This window comes from Anoplopoma fimbria, chromosome 1, assembly GCF_027596085.1.
Source record: "Anoplopoma fimbria isolate UVic2021 breed Golden Eagle Sablefish chromosome 1, Afim_UVic_2022, whole genome shotgun sequence".
In the NCBI taxonomy this organism is placed as follows: Eukaryota; Metazoa; Chordata; class Actinopteri; order Perciformes; family Anoplopomatidae; genus Anoplopoma; species Anoplopoma fimbria.
The window spans coordinates 27,106,597-27,128,524 of NC_072449.1; the positions used below are offsets into that span (position 1 = coordinate 27,106,597).

The following is a 21,928-nucleotide window of genomic DNA, read 5'->3' on the forward strand; positions in this document are numbered from 1 at the left end:
GAATAGAATCTTAATTACTTAAATATAAGTGACTCAAAATATATATTCTTTGGGCAAATAAAAGCTTGCCAGCTTGGCAACCACGTTTTAAAGTTAGTGTTGAGGCCTGCATATAGAATCACATGATGATTTTAGATCAAGCAACCCTTATCTGGGCAGAGGAATCATGTCATGCTTCACTGGACTGTAGAGAAACTTTTGGAACCATGTGAAAGCTCACCAGGCTCCAGATTGCGAACTTCCACAGACAGCTTGAGAGGTGAGATGTTATCTGCAGCCACAACCCACTCTGCACTGCGGCCCCGTCTGTACTCCACACGGAAAGCTGTGATTGGAGACCCGCCATTGGCTCTCGGGATCCAGGTGACATACACCGAACTTTCAGTCGCCATGGAGATGGTGGGGCGGTCGGGGGCCTCGGGTACTGGGAGAGAAACAAATAAGGAATAACCATTTGAGTCGTGCAAACTTCTGCGAATCCAATTAAAAACACAGAGAGAACTGGCAAGCGTCATGACTGCATCCCAGCTCATGTAAGGATGGAACAAGTTCACAGAGAAAGAAAAAAAAGAGGCATGACGTGGAGGAATGTGTACTTACTGCCTGGGCTCTTAGCCACAAAGTTAGAGAGGGCAGGAAAGAGTAAGAGAGAGAGAGAGAAAAATGAGGGTTAGTGAAAAGACCAATGCGAGTTTCAGCAAAGTAGGCCTGTTTGTAATGCCAGTAAACATGCATGAACACACATCTGACCCAAAAGCCGTGTGCAACCTCACAGCTTTCTGCTTACAGCACCTTTCATCCAAAGAGTCATTACAGGGTGTCATCTATAATGTCACTGTTTGTACTCCAAGGCACAAAGAAACCAAGCAGACCACATCCAAACATCAGCCTGTGAGATCTATGCAACACGTGAACTCCACAACAACGTACACGTCAGAAAGACGATAACTTTCTCAGAAAACACCTCGCGATCATCGTCTGCCCACAGTCCAGCAGCTGCAGCGACAGAGAGGACTTTGCAGACCTACCTCTGTCGTGTATGACGACACCAAAGTGTGTGTTGCCGGTTTTGTCCTCTGGAGCTTTAGGGGGGATCACGATGACAGGAGGCTTGGACGGATTCTTGTTGGTCGTGGTGCTCTTCTCTGAGAGAGGAGGAAGAAAAGTGGGTAAGAAAAAAACAAGGCCCAACAAGTCTTCAGGACTATCAGTTCTAAACAGATCTAAACTTTCCTCCTGGTTTCCGGAGAGTTTGGGGTTTTATCAGGGTGGGTTTCAGGTTTCCACTCGACAACGCTGCAGTTACCCTTAGCTGTGCTGTTGCTCGGATGAGTGTGTGATGCTTAACACATTTCAGGAACAGAAGTAAAAAGATTTAAAAGTTTGTAGTTTATACATTTGTAAACACGGCCGTAGTGATCACTGAAGATACCAAGATTATATCCTTGTTACTTCTTCTGGGTATTTGACGTTTTGATTTGGTGGCTTTTAAAGGTTGACTTTGTTTTTGTTTGACTGTTTATAGGCAAATCATCTATTTAGATTCAGTATTGCACCACTGAAAATACAGTTAAATGAATGAATGCAGTTTAGACCAAAATAAATGACCTTATTGAGGGTAAGTCCGATGTTTCTTAGGGTTGTGGCCTTGTTCCGGTGAGTTCTGGCTCTGGACATGAGAGTCTGGTTTTGGACTGGTTGGTATTTTTTTGGTCCAGGACCATTTTGTAAAGGAACCACCCTTTGGATATAATCATATCTGTGGTTTCTGGCAGTAGTTTACATATTTATGACATTGTGTCAACCCTGCTGTGGTATAGCATTATTGTTAGTTCTTGGAACATTTGTGGTTGTTCTTGTTTCTATTTCTTTAAAAAAAAAAAAAAAAAAAAAAAAAAAACTTTCTTGAAGTCATTCATAATAGTTATGATGATAATAATTATAATTGGACAAAGTGGTGGCAGTAGTCATTTTAAGGAATAATTCACCCTTGGATACAGTATATGGTTGTATACAGTACAGCATCCATCATTTAGTAATAAAGTGTCATCATTTTATGTTTTGGTTTATTCACATAACCTGTTTCTCCTCTGCTTCTACTTCAGTTATTGACATTCCTATGTCCACAGAAACTGTAAACCATAACCAAAAGTTAGCTTTGATGAAAATACTTAAATACACTATATTCTCTTATATGCCTAACTCAAAAAAAGGTAATGTGCTTAATTTTTTATTATTGTTCGAGAATGAGATGCATGATTCTGCTTCTCCACTAAATTTCATCCTGAATGTCTGTTTAATATCCGTACAGAATGTGGAGTTCAGACACAACCAGATGCTCTTTAACTCAGAAGAGATGACACCAAAACCTGACATTTACTGTTGATGTTTTAGGCAGCTGAAATTTTTCCTCTTTCTATCGTAGCTTTACTGGAAACGTGGTTTCCAGTAAAGGAAACCACGTGGGGTCTTCCAGTGGTCAGTTATTCCCAAGAATACCACTAGAAACACGTAACAGCCTAACACACACTGGCATTGAAGTTACATTGCTATTAACAGTGTTGGAGTGTTTATTTTGTTGTTGAGAGCCCGTGGTTGGACTGACCCTTGCCGGTGCGGAAGGTGAGCATGGCTGGCTGGCCCTCGCCTGCTGAACTTCGAGCGACCATCAGCACCTCGTAGAGACTGGAGGACTCTAGCTCTGACAGCCGCAGGGTCTTCTCACTGCCAGGGACACGGACTGTATGCCAGTTCCCCACCACTGTTCCCATTTCATCGACCTGACGCACACACAGAAAAAATACATGACTAAAGTTCATAGAGGGAAAAACAAAATCATCTGTAGGTTTAGGATCCTCCACAATATCTTTCCAAACCTGAGTAACGACAGGGAACCTCTTCAAAAGAACCCGGGAGAATTCTGTCACAATTTCCAACTCCAACTGAAGCCTGCTGCCAACAAACTTAACTCTTATCGTTGCAGTTTTATAGTCAAGAGGGAGCCTTTTACTAAAGCCAATGCAGGATTTAAACAGAAAATAACCAACCTTTTTGTCAGTTTAGGTCCTGGCCTTACCCTCTTTTTTTAATAAACTTATTACATTCGCCCATTCTCAGTTGGTTTAGGTTAAACACTTCAGGAAAAGTTGGAATGTTTGTGATAAAAGCTAAATCTGTTTTTAAGACAATAGCAAGAAAGAAGTGAAACATGGCAGCGTAGATTGTTCCACTCACTTTACGGTATTTCACAAAATAGGCGTTGATTTGACTGCCTCCATCCCGCCCCGCCCTCCACTCCAGGTCGTACAAATCGGGTTTGTGAGTCTGAGGCGGGCTGATGATGATCGGCGCCTCCGGAGTAGGACGGTCGCCCCTCCTGTCAGCTGGCAGGTTGACTGTGTCGCCTTCTTCCTCGGTCAGGAAGCGCTCGTGGCCCTCGTCGCTCTGCATGGGATGGAGCGACGGTGAAGCCTCCAGCAGCACACCAGCAGTGGAGACAAGCAGTGAATCTGTCAGGGAGAGAAATCAAGGATTATTAAAAGTCAGATACACTAAACTTTGAACAAAGCTGGAATAAAAACAAAGTGTGACAAAATCCGTTGTTTATTCATCCATGAATGTGCAAAAAACAACAACAACTGTGTTCAGGTTTCACCAGGTTGATGTGGTGGAAATCACACTTATTATACAGATAAAGAATTTCAACAGCTGAGACTTTGGAAAGCCCTTACAAACTGATTTTGTTGCAATCAAAAATGTCCAATCTCAACATCTGTCACAATGGTTTACATTAACTCACATCTTTTGCACTATCATCCCTGTACGTTATTGCACATATTTTATATACATTATACTGTGAACGTTTTATGCATGTTCCTGCATAAAACTGTACAGCTATTCATTTTGAAAATATATGATTTATTATATAATTTTAGCATTTTCTTGACTGTTGCAGTATTTTTATCTTTTATCGTCAGTTACTAGGTTTATTTCTATGCACCAAAACAAGGCAGATTCCTTGTACGAGAAAATTTGGCAACAAACCTTATACTCATTTCTTATACATTTTTCAGCTCTAAAATGCAATATATTGCGCCACAAAATATTGTTTTCATCATGTACTTCACCATGTAATGAAAGCTGAAGCTATGGCAACAAAGTTTCTCAGTCAGTGACTAACCCAGGTGGCCCTACATGTCCACAGAGGACAACCAGTGCTGGAAAGTTTTATGTTTGGAACAAGCCTTTTAATCTACATAAAATAACAAGAAAAACCTGGATCTCTGCAGCACTACATAATCATGCTTTGTTTGTTTTTTTCATTAAATCTTAGCCCGAGCCAGAGCGGTCCACCTGGGCAAATCATGCAAGCTGGGAGCCTTATTATGGCTGACACCGGTTTGGCAGAGCATGGGTGGAATCTTTCAGACATTTGAGCACACTGACCACAGCCAACAAGAACAGGGGCCGCTCCACTCTGAGTCACACCTCTGAGGTCAAAGAGCACCATTATTGAATATTAAAGCCTAGTGAGACAAGTGAGTAAGGATGTTACAGCAGCGATGCTTGCCACAGGAGCGCATGGGGTTGTTTTGTGTGCCGCAGTGCCGGTTCACTTTGTAAAACAAACAGGCCTGGAGTTGGTAACAGTAGACCTGATCCTGGGACTGCGGCCAGCTGCCACACATTCCACACGCCAACCATTAAAATACCGGAGAGAATCAGACCCTGGCACTACAGCCAGTCCAACACACTTTCCTGCTCTTTCCCTCCCTCTGCCCTCTCCACAGCTCTGACTCATAGCTTAGCCACAGCCGGGTCTCCTCCTCCAACACACTGATACAGGAGGAGGCAATTAAGGCCACGCCGTCCTCACCCGCATAGAGGGGAGTGATATCTGGAGTGAGTGCTGCTGCACCTGGACTAAGATACGCTGCCAGGTCCTTCCCAGAAAAAGGTCAGTCCATTAGGCATGAACACCTGGGAGAAAATGCGATAATAAATCACGAAGGATTACCAGCGATGACGAGAGCCACAGTTTGGACAGAGCTGGGCTTGATGGAGGACAAGTAAATGTTCTTTTTTATATTCAAGACTGACTGCCTGGAGCTCAATTTAGCTCTGTCCTCATGTGGCAAGGAGGTGGTAGGTGTGATTAGGGCTGCAACTAATGATTATTTTCATTGAAAATGTATAGGTTAATCATTTGGATTAGAAATTGTCAGAAAATAGTGAAAAAAGTCTACAGTTATGTCTTCAAATTGCTTATTTTAACAGACCAGCAGTCCAAAACCCAAAAATATTCAATGAGCAATGATTTGTAAAACAGAAAAGGGCAGGAAATTAATGTTCAATTGATATAGGTAAGAATTAATTAATTAATCACAAATAAGAATTTCAGCCCATGTTGTGGCTGCTGGCTTTGACATTTGAGAGGAAACAGCCAATCGCATGAAAGAAAAAGTTCGCCACATTTCCCCTGTGGTGCATCCCACTTAACGGGTGAAAGCGGGGCGTAGTCATGGTGATAGAAACAACCACACTAAACAGACAACCAAACATATTTCAGATTGCTCTCTGTGATGAGATACTAATAATAACAGACTACTCACATCAATGATACTGTTTACATTGAATGCAAGGGCGGTCGATAAGCGCCGGCGCCTGGTACCTGAAAAGCAACAGAACGCAAACTGACCCCAGAGGAGGCAGGGTACAGTTATACTGGCCGTATGCTGCTTATCAGTTTCAGATTTTGAATATATCTGAAAGATATTAAATCTCATTCTGCTCCCTGAAGTCTGTAGATGAGGAGCAAATGCTTTGCAGTCCACCCGTGTCATCCAGAATGGGGCCTTGGCGTAGAGCGAACGGCTGGGGAGGGAGAAGAGGGGAGGCTTGGGTGGTGGAGGAGGAGGTGGGGAGCGTTGTGATGTGTTAATAAATAAAAGGCAGTTATGTATGATGTTGACAGCTGGGTGGTCTGGTCCTCGTCATAACCCTCTACGGCTACTCCTTACATTCCAGTGTCCGGGGGCTTATCCCCGACGGCGTGCACAAAGCTCACTCTCACGCTCAAGCTCAGTTCAAGGCTCAGGAGGAGGGCGGCCTTGGCTAAGCCTCTCCTACCAGCCTTCAGAAACACACACACACACACACACACACACACACACACACACACACACACACACACACACACACACACACACACACACTCACACTCACACTCACACTCACACTCACACTCACACTCACACTCACACTCACACTCAAAGAGCAAGGACTTCCTGCAGATACTGTATGTGCAGGCACACAGAGATACCGCCTGGTGTGATGCCTTAACTCTTTCCAAACTCTTTTTTTTGAAACAATCTAGAATTAGGTGGCGATTCTCAAAATGCTCCCTTTTGTATCTGTGAACTCTCTGATCTCTGCGAGGCCTCCAGTGTCAGCGTACAAAATCATTTTGTTGAACTAGTCATGATCTTACTCTACAGTGGCAATGAAGAACTGGATCTAGTTTAGGTTGATGTTGGGAACGGTAGGGTTGAATGACATTTTTCGATCTTTGTTAAACTAATATATCAAACAAAAAAAGCCAAAGATTCTCTGGTTCCGGCAACTCAAATGTGAGGATTTGTTGATTTTTTCCCTTATTTTAAATAATTGTAATCTGCATCTCTTTGGGTTTCTCTCAAATGAAAAAGGCAATTAGAAGATGTCCCCTTTGGCTGTGAGAGGCATCTTTCTCTATTTTCCAACATTTATAGACATACTGATTCATTGTTTATTGAAAAAACATTTTTGACTGATTGCTCAACAATGAAAATAACTAATAACCCCCTGAAAACTTAGACGACATGTTGTTATTTGTTGCCTGCCTTTTCAAATCACTTAATGGGTTTGAGGCATTCAGCGGTTAAAATATGGATTATCACTAATAAAGCGGAGTTGAGATAGCTCCATATTAAAGCCAAGAAACGGATTACTTTAAGATGACTCGTACATACCTGATTGTGTCGTAAGGATTCCACATGACTGTGCCGAGCCAATCCCGTTGTCCAGCAGACATTGAAACAAGCCCTCATCCTGTGGTGTCACGTCCGTAATAACAAGAGATGATCCAGAGATCTGAAAGCGGCGCGATGGGGTGATGGGGTCAGCGTTGAACAGCCAGGTGATGTTTGGAGAAGGGTTTCCTGTCGCTACGCAGCTAAAACGAGTGGAGGAGCCAGGAGAGACAAGCTGGTTGGTCAGGCCCTCCGCGACAGACACAGGCTCTGTGGAGGAAAGGAAGATTAACATCACCACAGGGTCTTCTGCAAACAACCCCCACACCGCAAACACTCTTTCTTGTATTTTTCTTACCAAGAACATTCACAGTATAGTTAGCGCTGGTCACAGTCCCCTGCTTGGTCTCAGCAGCACAGGCGTAACTCCCTTTATCACTCCTGGTCACCGCAACAAAGGCCAGGTTGTTGTGCTGTCGTTGGTGAGAAGGCCCCGGTGTGACCTCCTTACCGTTCTTAAACCATTTGGCTGCTGGAGCAGGACTACCAGACACGATGCACTCCAGCGTCAGCGGCTGTGACTGCTGCACCGAAACAGTCATTGGGGCGGTTGGGTAAACTATCCGCACTGAGGGGGGAGAATCCGAATCTAAACCAACAAATGACGAATGTTAGCAGACAATAAGGGAAAACACAGCTGAGATAGGAGAACCTCTGATTCTTAAATTAAATGTCATCAGCCTTACGTTTCACTGACAGCTTGGTTCCATGAGACTGCATGACGGTTTCCCCAGTAACAGGGTTGAATGCACCACATTTATACATGCCCTGGTGCTGGTCTGAAACAGAGATAATCTGGAGGTTTCCTGACGGAAGCACTAAATAGTCATCTGAAAAGAGAAGGACAAAACAGCATAAGTAATTGCACAGAGAATTTCCATTATATCAAGATATAGTGTGTGCACTTCATCATGAGCAGGTGAACAAAGGGGGGACACAATGGATGATTTCTTTAATCATGGTACATGTGATTTTATGGATATTAATAGTAAATTTGTACATTTTCTAGAAATTCAATAGAGAAATCATTTATATACCAAATAACCAAATGGAATAATGAATTTATTTATCAGTCATTTCGAAATTCTATGAAAAAAAACTGATAAATCTGCTCATAGACTATCAACATTTATAATACAACAAGGAATGTATTAAAAAAAGAAACAAACCTGTTGACACTTCTATCCGCTCCCCTCGTACTCTTAGTCTAGGAAGGGCTGGAGGGACGCTGTGCGGTAGAGGACACTCTATAAGAACTGAGCTGCCTTCCTGCACTGACAATGACCGCCGTCGGCCATCTTCATATTCTGATATATCTGCAGTGACAGAGAAAAAGAGTCTCTCACTTTCTGTGCAGAACATTGGACATTGGACATTTAACATGAGCTGAGTATCAGCACAGTCAAGAACCAAGGCGAACAGCGCTACTTGAGTTGAGCGGTTTGTGTTGGATCACTTGGTTTGTTTATTGTTGCAGTGAGTGATTCTATTCATGTCTAAAACAGTTCCAGATCAGGGTCAACCCCATAGTGTAGTGTCCAACAGCAAGCAGCATCCCGGCAAGAACATAACACACTACACAGGAAAGCCCAAGGCTCATTAAGGAAACCGGTCAAGAGGCATTTGGAAGGGTGCCCGAGTAAAACTCCTACAGCTTCCTTCCCCTCCGCCACTCAGCAGCAGGCAGCCGAGGACAGGCATTCTTTCTAAGTGTTCAACACTCACAAAATGGCCTTCCTTTTCTCAAGGCAACTTCCTCTTTTTTTTCTACCCCTCTGCTTTGAAGTGAGTAGAAGTATACACAGAAGGGTAATTGTCTGTATCCGTACCTGCTATGGCCACACGAGCGTGGCGGCTGGCGATGGCCGGCCCATGGTCTAAGCGTGCCACACACTGATAGACGCCCACGTGGCTGGGCTTAAGGGAGGAGATGGTGAGGGAGCCCTCGTGGATCTCCACGCCAGGCAGGGTGTCCCGGTCCAGGGGATGGCCTCTGAAGCGCCAGGAAACCACCGCTGATGGAGGACTCACTAAGCAGAGCAGACGAGCAACAGAGCCTCGACTCTGAACCAAGGAGGCAGGCTCAGAACGGAAAGAGGGATATTGAGCTGGTGAGGAGACAGAACTTACAATCAGTCATTTGGTTATAGGTGCTTGGTTACCCTAAATTAACATATGTAATTGTTTTTTCCCCACCAAGAACAATATGATGAAGGTGCTCAAAGCAAACCCAAAAGACACATTTCTACCAGTCAAATAAAACTATAAGTATCTGCATGGCTTTGAGGTAAGTGAGACATATATTGAAGCCATTGAGTATTTTGTAGATGGGGATTACAAAAATAATGTATCTAGAGAGGACTCTTTACATTGCTGCGGGTGAAATTAGGAGGACATTGAAGTTGAGAGACGGGTAACATTGTTTTAAGGTTGTATGCCAGTTTCACTGATTCTGTTATCAAATTTCCAGGTGGAGTGTGCATTTATGAAAATCATGATTTATGATGAATTTCTGCAAATGATTGTTTCATTTTATCCTGAATTGTGAAGTCTTTTACAACATCAACAGTGAAATCTTTGGGTAGAAATCCGTATTTTTACAAGGTACAAGTAGGGATGGGGGATAATTCAATATGATCATTTATCGTCTTTCAATGGGATCATATTGGGAGGAAATTATATATCCAGACATTGTGATACACAACTACGTCCGCTAAAGTGATAATAACAAGCACCAACTAAAATTCCTCCAAAAATTTGACATGAAATATTTAAAGGGAACATCATTTGAAGATTGTTTTGTTTTCACAATTTACATTATCCCTCAGTTCAATGCTATTAACAAAAAGGTGTGAATATGGAGCCATTTTCTTTCTATATAATTTCACTTGACATGGTTATGGTCTTTCATTTTGCATTTAAGTTCCTAATTAAATGAGACAAAAACAGGTTTAAAAAATGATCACTTTAAAGCTGCAATTATTTTATTTTGACCAAAACTCCACATCAAGTTTAAAAAAAACAACCCAAAACATCCAGCAGACGCAGTCATGTTTATAGACACCTGATGAATGCAAGTCCAATATTGCTGCTAAAAACATGCATAAAAACTGCTAAAAGATGCAGAGTTGGTGATCTTTGGGCTATGAGGGACACCTCATATTACTCAATAAGTTGCTCCATTGTAACTATAAACATAATGGTTTGGGGTTTGAGAAAAAAGTGCTTTTTTGTTAAGGGATCACACCACTTCCATCCATGTTAAGCTGAAAGTAGGACAACAACTTACATGAGCAGCCGATAAGGAGGGACTGGCTGAGACACAGCACAGTGGACAGGAGGACCCTTAGGCCACTGTCCATGGTGCACTTTGACCCCTGCCAGCAGCCGTGTTGCCCAACGTGCACGCCTTCGTCTTTTCAGCAAACCTGCAACACACAGAAGAGAGGAGAAACCCATCAAACCAGAGCTCTGCATGGAAACACGACAGCATCCGCATGAGCAAAAGAAGAGGTGAGACGGAAGTAAACGACATAACAAGCTGGAGAAGGATTTCAGACGTGGATCTGAGAGGTGTGTGTGTGTGGGGGGGGGGATCTATTAGGTTCCAAATGAATCCTGTACCACAATCCTTCTAATCTTCACGACACATCCCCTTTACACACTCCTTGATCTCCACCTCCCACCCTCTCCTCTGACCCCTGTTCTCACCCACTTCAGTGTCTCCACGGAGGCTGGAATGTCCAGTCTCTTTGCCCCCCTGCCTCTCTCTCCCACTGGGCCGCTGAGATCTCCCGCTAATGGAGTGGCCGTGGAGAGACTGTCGCCTCACTCTTAATATCACTCTCTTGTCACACTGTGTTGCTTCCTCATAGGTTCACTGTAGCCTGAAGTGCAGGCCCAGACACACTGGAGGGCACGTAATTAGGAGCATTCCTCTATCCTTTTCAACTCGACCTCCTCCAACTGCGGCACCTCCTCCTCCTTTTTCTAAGCGTAATCCGGGCAAGCTTTGATCCCAGGTTCCTGGTTGGTTACCAGGGTGTGAGCCTGAGGCCGGAGGAACAATGGCTGTCCAGCTGTGATATTCACACTGGCGCTTCGGTGGCTCGCAGACGTTAGCGGAAGAGCCGACCTGGGCTGAAGGGGTGGGTCAAATTAAAAGGATGATGTCTGGGTGGGATCGGTTAAACTGAACAGGTTTCTAACCTTCATTCTATAACCTAAACATTGTTTCATCTGCTCAACACTGCAGGTCAATTTGTTTAGCCACCTGTCAAGGCTGCAGTACGGCTAGGAAACACCTGAAGGTAACAGTTTTGAGTAGGTCTGCATGAACGATATTTTCCATCTCCATTAATCTGTTGATTATAGAAATGGTACAATGCCCATCACAATGTCTTGGATTTGAATGTGAACATATCAAATTGTGACTGTTTTATTCGAAACCCAAAACAGTCAATTTACAAATACAGAAAAAGGAGAAAAGTAACAAATCTTTGTGACAATCTGGAACAAGTAAAGGTTCTGCTTGATAAATAGTGTGAACGCTTAATCAACCATCATAAATATTATAAATAGATTCTATTGATTCGACTAACTGTTTCCCCACGAGTTGTAAGAGGCGCTTTGATGTTTATTCCTATATGATTTCTCCAATGAGACACAGAAGCTTTATGCATGCTCTCTCTCTCTCTCTCTCTCAGCATCCTGAGAGGAGGAGGAGGAGAGAAGAGGCAGGAAATAATAAACTCACCCAGCTCCTGGCTCACGCCCCCTTCTCACCCTGAGGTTAAAGGTCAGGGAGCAAAGAGAGAGGGTGGACCAGCGGGTGTCTGGTGGCCCTGGACCAGCCCCCAGAGGTCACCTCCAGCTCTTTCTTTTCCCCTCACACACATTTCACTGTTTTTGCACACAGTTCCAAACAGTGAAAACAAAACAGGTAACAATCATGCTTTCTCAATAATAATGAGAAAAAATACATTATGCGCCATACGCTCTGCATTTCAGGCTCCAGTTTAATATGTGCATGCTCATTTGAGCAGATCAAACCCACATCTTGCAGGCTAGCGTTTCTCCATCCCACGAGTTGCAACAGGCCTTGCACACTGCCCCCATGTCATGGTTGGAAACTATCTTTCTCCCTCTGCCGGAATAATGATATATAATTACAAAACAACAGCGCTATAAAAAATGCACAGCCAAGCGAATTCACCTTGGCACCAGGTATGATGAGAAACCGGAGCTGACCCAGTAACTCCCTCTCTTTGTTATCCATCTTTCTTTCTTTTCTTACTTTAACCAGTTACTTCCTCCCAGTGGGCGTAGCAGTCGGGCACTACAGTCCCGACTGGGTGCCCTTGTGTAAACACACACACAGCTGCCTATCTGGCCCACCGATCTGGCTCAACGAGGAAACACAGGGGCATCATTCCTGCTTCTTATCAGTTTGGCTTTCCTCTTACATCCGCCACCATGAAGCCGCCTCAGTGGCGACAGATAGCGTGAGGATATCTTGTGTCCCTCATCACAGAGAGTTGTCCCGATGCTGGCAGGACCGAATGCATGGAAATGCAGGTCCTGCTTCTTCCTGAGCAGACGCCCAGAGAAAGCTGGAGCGGCCCTTTGACAGGGAGGAAATCCCTGTCAAATGAAGTCTGATCGGCCTGAGAGCCGTCTCCTCTGGTCCTGTGTTGTTCTGCGGCCGGCCCACTCCCTCACTGCACTGCTTCCCTTCCCAAAACTCCAGACTACACCACTAAAATGAAAAAAAAACATGTGACCAGATTTCCTCCTCCTATTCTAAATCTGATCTTTTCTAAGCCTCCTGTTTTTGCACTTATGTTGTAGATGCATGGCCATTCTCAAGGTGGGATCGAAAGCTATAAATTGAAGAGACACCCAGCATAAAAAACAGACTTTGCTCTGTTGAAAGCTGATATACAGACACAGGGACAGTTTATGAAAATAAATGAGGTAAGTGTCACTGGGTTCAAGTGGAAAAGTTCCTATTTTTTCGGGTTGTGGGGGTTGACCCGTGTCTGTTTGGGGAAATGTTTGACTGACACCTGGCTTAAGTGTGTGAAAGCGAGAAAAAACAGCAGCAGTCTTCTTAGGCAGCTTCTGTCCCTCTTTCAGTCTTTGTAACCTAGCTTTTAATATATTTTTTGTAGTTTATCCATCATGCTCCCTGCCACAGAAATCCATAGTAGAGATGTACTGTTGAGAGGTAGCACCTTTATTTATCCATCTTGGGAGTAATACAAAACTCAGACACGGGAATAGAACCATATATCCCCTGGTAGGACAAGAGGGATCCCTGGTGATGACACAGGAGAAAATAAACACACTGACAGGCTGCCCTCAGGGAAGGGAAAGGGGTTCAAGTTCTGGGGGGGGTTAGCACCTGCACTTCTTGTTGGCCTCTTCTCTGCAGGAACTACTTAAAGCCCCATCTGCCTGCATGTGGGGCTGGCCCATATCCCTGTCATATTGGGTAAACAGGGACAAAGGCAACGCAGCGGAGCATCAAAGACCTGGAGGGTGGAACAGGTCACAACTGGTGCTGCTGACTGAGGCAGGGGCCTGGCCTATCCGCTTCACAAGACTGCACAGCTGAATAAAAGTCAACAGCACACATTATGAAGCAGCTCCAACACTGATTGGATAACAGAGGGCAATCCTGACTGCACCGGCAAGAGTGGTTTATATATATATATATCTATATATAGATATATATATATATATATATATATATCCAATAAATCGAAAAAGGTTTGTCTTTGAAAACAAAAGAATTGTAACAAACTGAATGAAGCTCAGAGTTAGAGATGCAGTCGTTCAGGGTGAGGGAGCAGTGGGGTGTATGAGAAAGAGCAAGTCGTTTCTGGTATGATGGTCTAATCTGACCTGTGCGATGATTCACATGCTATACCCCAAACCTGTCTGCACTCGCCCCACATCTCACGGACAGAGGATCGGCAGCACACACATTCCTCAGCTCCACAGAGAGAGAAAGAGGGAGACGGACACACAGAAAGAGACAGAGAAACACACACACTCCCAGAGAAGGGAGATAAATTCAAAACAAGAAGATGAGAGGCAATAGGGGGGGGAAGCATACGAGAGAGAAAAAAGAGAGAACAGCTCCCCGGGAGAGGGGTAAAAGGAGACGGGGGTAAAAAGAGGTGAAACATTCTCTGGGAGGTGAAAAGTTGCCAAGCCTCGACTCATTTCTCCTCCCTCTTTATTTGGCTCGGAGATAGACGTACAGATAATGGCTGAGCTCGCATCCACGTCTGCCAAAACTGATTGATGATTCACCCCGGCTAGATTCAGCACGGCCCAAAAACTCGGGAAGAGACTCCCGAGAGAAGAGACTCTAGGGGACCATTATGGGCTTCTACTGTTGGTCTGGCTGAGCCCACTGTGGCAGCCCGGGGCCACAGAGAAAACTAATGAGTGGAAACACTGGGCCTCTGGTAAGGCCTTACTCTGACTGATTAAAGACTGAGACGTTATTAAAAGTGGGACAGACTAAGAGAAGAGAGCTAAAGAAGACGAGAGAAAGAGAGAAAAAGAAAGAGACATGATTTGGAATGGAATAAGGGAATTAAGAAGTGAAAGAAGAGGGTCCTTTTTGTTTAAGAATGAGAAAATCACATTCGAAGACTTTGGATTGCCCTCGTCTGATCCTGAAATCCTGCAAAAGTTAATGCAAGTCTCCTCGACTAATCGTATGAACCGAGTGCGACTGCAGAAGACAAATGAGATACATCGCCAAGGACAGGGTGCTGTCAGACACTGCTGCCTCGCTGTGCGTGTCTGCAGGAGGACAGAGCACCAGCAGTCCGGGAGGTGAAGGGTAACAGCGGGGCCAAGCGGGTCCCAGAACCCGGAGACGCCGCAGCCCTGACAACAGGGCCGTGGTGTGGGATCAGAAGAGAGAAGGAATGAAAGGAGAGGCCCCCGGGGATCAGACAGTCACATCCCACAATGCCCTGTTTACCAAGGACACACACCCACCCCTCCCCTTCACCTCCCCCCAACATCTCCGTTCACCAAAGCCCGACCCTCCCAAAGTGCCAGGGACGGGACCTGGGAGACAGCGCTAATTCTGCCCCGAGGCTTGTTGGCCGAGGACACAAACAGAGTGCTGAGAGGGGAGAGAAAGGGAGGGGAGGTAGAAAGACTGAGAGAGAGAGTGGGGACTGAATGGTACAGTATGTAAGACCCATCTTAATTGGAGATTGTTCTGCGTTGCCTTGTTTTTCCTGGGAATCTGTGAGGGGGAGGAACAGGAGGGTGGGGAGGTACGGTTGTTTCCCAAGGTCCTGAACAGCGGGATTAACCACAGGGGCGAAACTCAATAGCGGCCTCGGACACTGGAAACAGATCCCCGGGTATCGCCACCATACAAGGCCACCTCGAGACCTTTTGCAAAGCGCATGTAACTAACAACCCTTCCCCATTGTCGGAGCTCTCTGGGCCCTTCCGGCTGATTTCACAGGCCTTTCAGCCCACAGGGGAACGTCTGCTCAGACGAAAAGGTAATTCTGATGGAAAGGAGGAATGCACAAGAAGGCCGTCTTGCCTGCGGGGTGTGTTATAGCACTGATCTCCAACATGTGCCAAGAGTCTGATTCATCACGCCAGGCGAGAGGGGAGCTGGGATTGTGCAGCCGTGGCACCGAAGCAGAGGAGGCCACAGATTCACATTCCTCATTATCAGCCTTGATTAGAGAGCTGATGGGAAAACACGTTGATGCAGGGGAGGGAAAAAATGATCAAGTGCCAAAAGCCTTGAAAATGTCCACCTTCTCTGGGGGAGTCAAGACACTATCAGTGTTTTTAAAGGCTGTTGTGTGGGCTGTGAACTATAGGCATACAGTGATCTGATCCAGCTGCCCCCACCCCTCCTCCCCTCAGTCTCTCGTCCCTCCCCAACTCTCCTGGATTCCATCACTGGCCGTGTCTCTACGGCAACAAGCGGCGAAGACGCAGACAACAGTTTCTGCTCAGTCTCCTCCTGATAGGTCCCTGGCTGCGGCCCAAAAGCACTTTCAAACTAAAACATATATTAAATAATGTAATTTCAAACATGTGCTGCAAAAACAAAATGACAGGGTGTCCAAATAGATACTAACAAGAACTTTTGCAAAGTCAGTATTAAAAACAAACCAGGAACACAACTCAACTGGGTTGCTTTCAGGGTGTTTGCCTCTTCTTTGTTTGTCACTTGAGAGGCGTGAGAAAGAAAAGTACACACAGAGTATTTTCATTTCTCAGAATGATAAATTGACTCTGCAGATATAATGGAGCGATGGCTCTATATTCACAGGGGGGAGGATTTATACGACTGAAAGCGACGCCCGAACTTCACAGCCAGCTGCTTGTTAAAAAACAAACACATGTAAAAAGGTTAAAATATAATTAGTCTTCTTCACCAACTCCACAAATATCTTAAAAAACCCAAACAAACAAATCAGCTCCCCTGCACGAACAAGTTTGAGGAACCCAAAGATAAATATGCAGTCCCAAACAGAACGTGTAAATGCTTTATTTGGTTTGTCTAAATGTTTATCCGTCTCGCCTTGGAACACTCCACGCTTGTTGTGCGGCAATCGAGTGATCACAAAACAAACTTGGTGGTGTTACATCAACACACACACACACACACACACACTTCTGGCTCTTGGTCAAATCGTAAAAACCTCTGCAACATATTTAGGGTCCCGGCTGCTCATTGCTGCGGGTTTGAAGGTGAGTAGAGCTCTTGGCAGATGACGTAGTGCTCTCCGCCAAGAGAAACACAACATCATGACAACAGCAAAGCACAGCAATAATACAGAAACCATGGCGTATACTAACTCGGTGCATTCTCTTTGTAGGTCCGTGTGTGTTTGCTACTGTTCAAGAGCACCAGTGATTTATTTAATGATGAAAGTCAAGTTAACCCAGAGATGTGTTTTCATTCATCACAAGGCAGAAGTACATCCTGCAGTATCCCGAGTATCTGCAGCAATCTACCCAGAACAATGCAGAAGGCTGGACCAACCATATGTTTTATTCTTTCTCCACTCACTTTGAATATCTTTTATAAATAACAGGTTCCATTGCTCCCTAAGGGGCTACATCTTGGGAGCAGGGAAGGCCCAAAATGGCACCCACAACCACAGGCCCGGAGGCAGGCAGCAGCAGAACCCACACTGCCTGACACTCTGATCTGGGAGAAAAACAGCCCTTCAAACAAGTAGCCTGTTTGTCAGCCGGAGGGGAGTGCCAGCCACTAGTTTTGCCTTAATATAGTCTTGCTGATCCCTGTGCTGGCTTTTCAACAGCACACACATTCTGGTACGCAGAAAACCCATGTCAGATGTGACTTATTGGTTCAACATTTGAAATAGAAAGCTGTGGTTGCTCACAGTTTCAAGAAGGAAAGACTCTAACTCTTGGGGGCCCAGCGCCGAAGCGACGGACTAAGTCAGGCATATTTAGTGGGGTAAGTTTCAGGAAGGGAAAAAGAAACGAATCTTGCAAACAGGAAGACGCTGAGGATGCAAAAAAGAAAAAAAAAATCCCCCTTGAATGTTCTGAAATGCTTTGCAGTGAGAGCTGTCAGCAAGGGTCCAGTTCAGAAGTTCACTCCCTGAAATCTTCCCGAGGGCTGAGGAATCACTGAGAACACTACAGGAGACAAGGCTAGGGAACAATGGGTCTCACCGTGTATTTGCTTGACAATTATGAGCAAATATGTTGTTTTTGGCGAGAGGCAAGTATTGTGTAAAATGCCACGTCGAACCCTTCCGGGGAACTTTTTGTTCTCTCTCATACACGTGTAGTTCTGCATCATGTTAAAGGCACATATCTCTTAGCTACAAAAGCCAAAAAGCACTCCCTCAAACGTCTATGAGCACATACTAAAAAAGGCATCTACAGAAAGTAAACCTCAAACAGTAGGGCTAAAAAAAGGCTTCCCTTATCATGCTGAGAACACAGACATATATGTAAATACATACATATATAATTAGTTGACGCCTGTATTTCCATTACATTAGCAGAAAACCAACCGTCTTCAGAGAAGAAGCAGACCTCCTCTCCCTGCCTACCTCCAGCCTGTACGGCTTCGTCCCGCTGCATTTCGGTGGCTGGCTGGAACATCTGTTTCTGCTGCTCCAAAAACTGTTTGTTTGTCTTAACAATTAGGTCCTGATGTTTCTCATTTCATTTCTCAAATCTCTCGAAAGTCATTATCCAGTTTCAGGTCCTTCAAGGTTCTGAATTTTTAGAAACTCAATACGACCATCTGTTGAAAGCTGGCGTATACATGGGGCTACAGTCAGCTCACCTTTGACATTTCAGAGGAGTTGTACCGGAGGAAGCTTGCAGCCTATCAATGAACCTGCTGGAGTAACATGCTTGCATAGTAAAGCGAGTCAGCGCCGGGCTGTTTGGATCATCTGTCAGAGTAGGGGGACATGGAAGAAATGGGGAGGGGGTCCTACTGAGAGACATATGCGTTGTGTTGTTAAATAATGACAGTGTGAGCTCGGAGCAGATAAGAAGTGCTACTAATGACAGCTTCATATAAACAAGGGTGACACCTTCAGCTACTGCGTTTGCCTTCACAGCCTCTCCAACACTGCTTCAATTTATCCAATTCCACTCACAACTTGTCCCTCGAATAAATTTAGCGAGGGTGGAAAGAATTTTTTTTTTGTTAACGCTGCAGCTGCAGGGTGCACTCACCAACCCAGCAGTCATGAGAACTCAAACTCTTTCTCTGACCTGCCCATCTTTCCCATCGACCCCCTGCTCATGGCTGCTGGGTGTTGTCAATCAGCACCCCTGGCTCCTTGAACATGGGGGCTCTTTGGCATGCTGCCCAAAGCTTCCTTCTGTCCATCTTATGGGGCCTGAGGTCTGGGTCTGTCCTTGACGAATGGGAGCCGAAGCTCGCAGAGTAAAAGGCCAGCATTAGAAAATGGGAGAAAGACAGCAGTGTGACTCAATCCCTGAGCAATGAGAGTAAAAGCAGGGCTATGTGTCAAGAGTTCAAAACGAGACAGGTTTGAGTTTGGGAATAGCTGATTGGCGGGTCAAACGCTTACCATACAACAGTCCACTAAATTCTACATTATTATACTAATAAACTGAAATGGATTAGCCATCAGAGATTAAGAAATTGAGTAAGACTTAATTACAGCTGTCAAAATATTGTGATGATGATGAAACATACGGTGGCTGCTCAAAGTTAGGATTTTCCCCCTGTTTTATGACTCTCAGGACAGATTCCACAGCCAAAGGTTGATCATTTGCAGCAATAATATGACAGATCACTGTGTGAAGTCAAATAAACAACCAAACCACATTGTGATTTAGGTTTTTAATTCACTTAAATTCGCTTCAGGGCCAGGAATGAGGTTTGCTGCCAGGCCTTGATCTGTATGGCCTAGACAACGGGAGAATGTGGGAGGTGCCCAAAATGTACTTTGGCCGCCAATTTAGACACACCCTCTCCCACCACACTGACCTCCGATAGACATTCATCCACTTAACCATCACTGAAATTCTTTAACAGCTGAATGCAGGACTGCAACTAACAATTATTTCATCTGTCGACTATTTCTTTGGGTTATCGATTTTTTGTTATTTCTATAAACTCTGAAAAATTCTAAAATGACCAAAGTCATCAAAAGTATTGTAGATTAATTCTGTCAATTGACTGATCAACTGATTGTATGAATATTAAACAAAGTGTCTTCATTTCAATGCTAAAACTAAAAGATTTTTACTCATATAAAACCTCACTTCCTGGTTTTACCTTTATCAAAACCTCACCGTTTACTATGGAAACCCAAGTGTTACCTCATCTGCTACAATTCAACAATCATTTGTCATTGTTGGAGCCTATGCGGTTGTGTGATTATAATACTGCATCAGAAAAATCAAAAGGGCCATTATGAGAGCAGCGGCTGGCATCATTACACATGCTGCTTACGTTCAAATTGCCCACTTAACATAGTTCTCCTACAGCAACATGTGTTTATCATTAGAGCACCCTAATGGCTCAAACATTATTCGAGCTGGCTTAATGGCATAGTTGCTCTTTGTTCGGGTCTGTCTGATAACAGCCGGGCCACTAATGGTTTATTAATTTCCCTACAAGTCACAAAAAAAAACTGAAAATAAAAACACGACCCTGAGTCTGTGTCAATGTCCGATACAATCACTTTATCAAAACAAAGTTATTGTGGGGAAAATCCCTAACAAAACCAACACACTCAAAAGTTATTAGTATTGTAGTTTGGATTTATGTTGATGTATTTTCTATGAAGAAATTGCCTAACAACATGATGCCATGTTGAAATATTTCAAGCAACAAAGAAACAAATCAATTTCTCAACCGACCAGATTGCAAAGCAGGCAGCACAGTAGTAGTCACAGCGAGGCTGAAAGGTATTCAAGGAAAAAGTGGAAAACACAGAGTGATTTAAGTTAGAATAAGGCAGGTTGAAGGAAAGCAGCCACGGGAAAAAGATTATTACAACATCTCACTAGAAAAACTCCTGAAGCAGTCTCTTTATCAAGACTCAATATCAAAACGTGAGGGAGGATTTCTCCCTTAAAGTGAAGGCCGTCAGTGTCCAAGCCTCAACACAAAGAGCAAATCTCTCAGTGCCCCTGTCAAAAGCTCACCCAATATTGGGGAGCACTGAAAGGATTTGAAAGGCATCGGAAGTGTCTTCTTGTCCCCCACCGACGCAACAATGCAAAAGCAACTGTTTGAACTTGAAAAGTGTTTTATCTAAGAGCAGCCATGTGTGTCCCACTGACTCGATGTCATGCGTTCGAGAGGGATTTAAGACTTTGTTCTCGATAACTTTTAAGTGTTATGTTTTCTGAGAGTCACCCCTATGTAACAAAAGTCCCTGTGAAGCTCTGATGATAGGGGTGAACAGGGGAAAGGGAAATAAGAGAGAACTTGTCTCTGCAGCCACGACATTACCATCACTTCCACTTTGTCATCCTTTTTATTTGGGCTCTGTAAGACCAAAAGTCTCATATTGGATTATTATTGATAGTATGTTTACAATCCTCAACATGTATGGCTTCATTTATCTGCATGTATAGTGCTTTATGTAATTTACAAAAATATACTTAAACAAAACTGTTTTTACTTATTTGACATTTAAAAAAGACACTTAAATAAAAAAATGTTTTAAAGTCTGTCTATGATTAAAGACCTATCAAGTTTTGAGTTGTCATCCTCAAAGTTCCTGAGGTGCAGCGGTGCAGATCACAACACAGCAAGAGTAAAATAAGCTCATGTGCACACACTTGCACGTTCAGTCTTGAGCTGTTAAGTGAGGGCATTTTTTGACACATCAAAAATGTTTCTTTTTATCTCCCTCTTTGAATACAGAGCGAGACGCTCAAGAAACGTGTGAAATTGAGCCAATAAGAACAAAGCAAAAGCTGTTTGATGATCTTGAACAGACTACGTACACACATCTGCATCTTCACAGTGGTTTTAAAGATTCCCCTTTACCTCCCCTGTCTTTTATCATTTGTGGAATTAAACTAATCCCAAATCAAAAACCACTTGCCAAATCCGTAAACAATGACAGCGTCATACAAGCAGGCAGGTAGATTTGCTTTTGTTTCTATGCACAGTAATTTGATTACTTGCCAGAATTATAGGAGCACCAACATGGATTTACCAAAACACTTATGACACCCTCAGGGGTTTTATCTAAAACAATAAAGCCTCTCTGTCTTTGGAGAGAGGAAGGGAAAAAAAGAACACAACTGCAAATATTAGTCTAAGCCACCAAGTTTCTGTACAGTGGTAACTG

The 21,928-nt window shown here is 44.0% G+C and overlaps 1 protein-coding gene across 1 annotated transcript in view; it reads right to left on the bottom strand.

The window, feature by feature from the left end:
• Positions 1-21,928, bottom strand: part of cdon (cell adhesion associated, oncogene regulated) — a 31,850-nt gene that overhangs the window by 8,702 nt on the left and 1,220 nt on the right. Inside the window, exons 2-11 of the mRNA XM_054601783.1 lie at positions 10,360-10,498; positions 8,900-9,178; positions 8,240-8,386; positions 7,757-7,900; positions 7,369-7,659; positions 7,011-7,280; positions 3,235-3,509; positions 2,606-2,780; positions 1,029-1,145; positions 221-424 (exon numbers count right to left, since the gene is read on the bottom strand). Coding sequence (XP_054457758.1) covers positions 221-424; positions 1,029-1,145; positions 2,606-2,780; positions 3,235-3,509; positions 7,011-7,280; positions 7,369-7,659; positions 7,757-7,900; positions 8,240-8,386; positions 8,900-9,178; positions 10,360-10,432 — 1,975 coding nt within the window. The 5' untranslated portion in view covers positions 10,433-10,498. The remainder of the gene's footprint in view (positions 1-220; positions 425-1,028; positions 1,146-2,605; positions 2,781-3,234; positions 3,510-7,010; positions 7,281-7,368; positions 7,660-7,756; positions 7,901-8,239; positions 8,387-8,899; positions 9,179-10,359; positions 10,499-21,928) is intronic.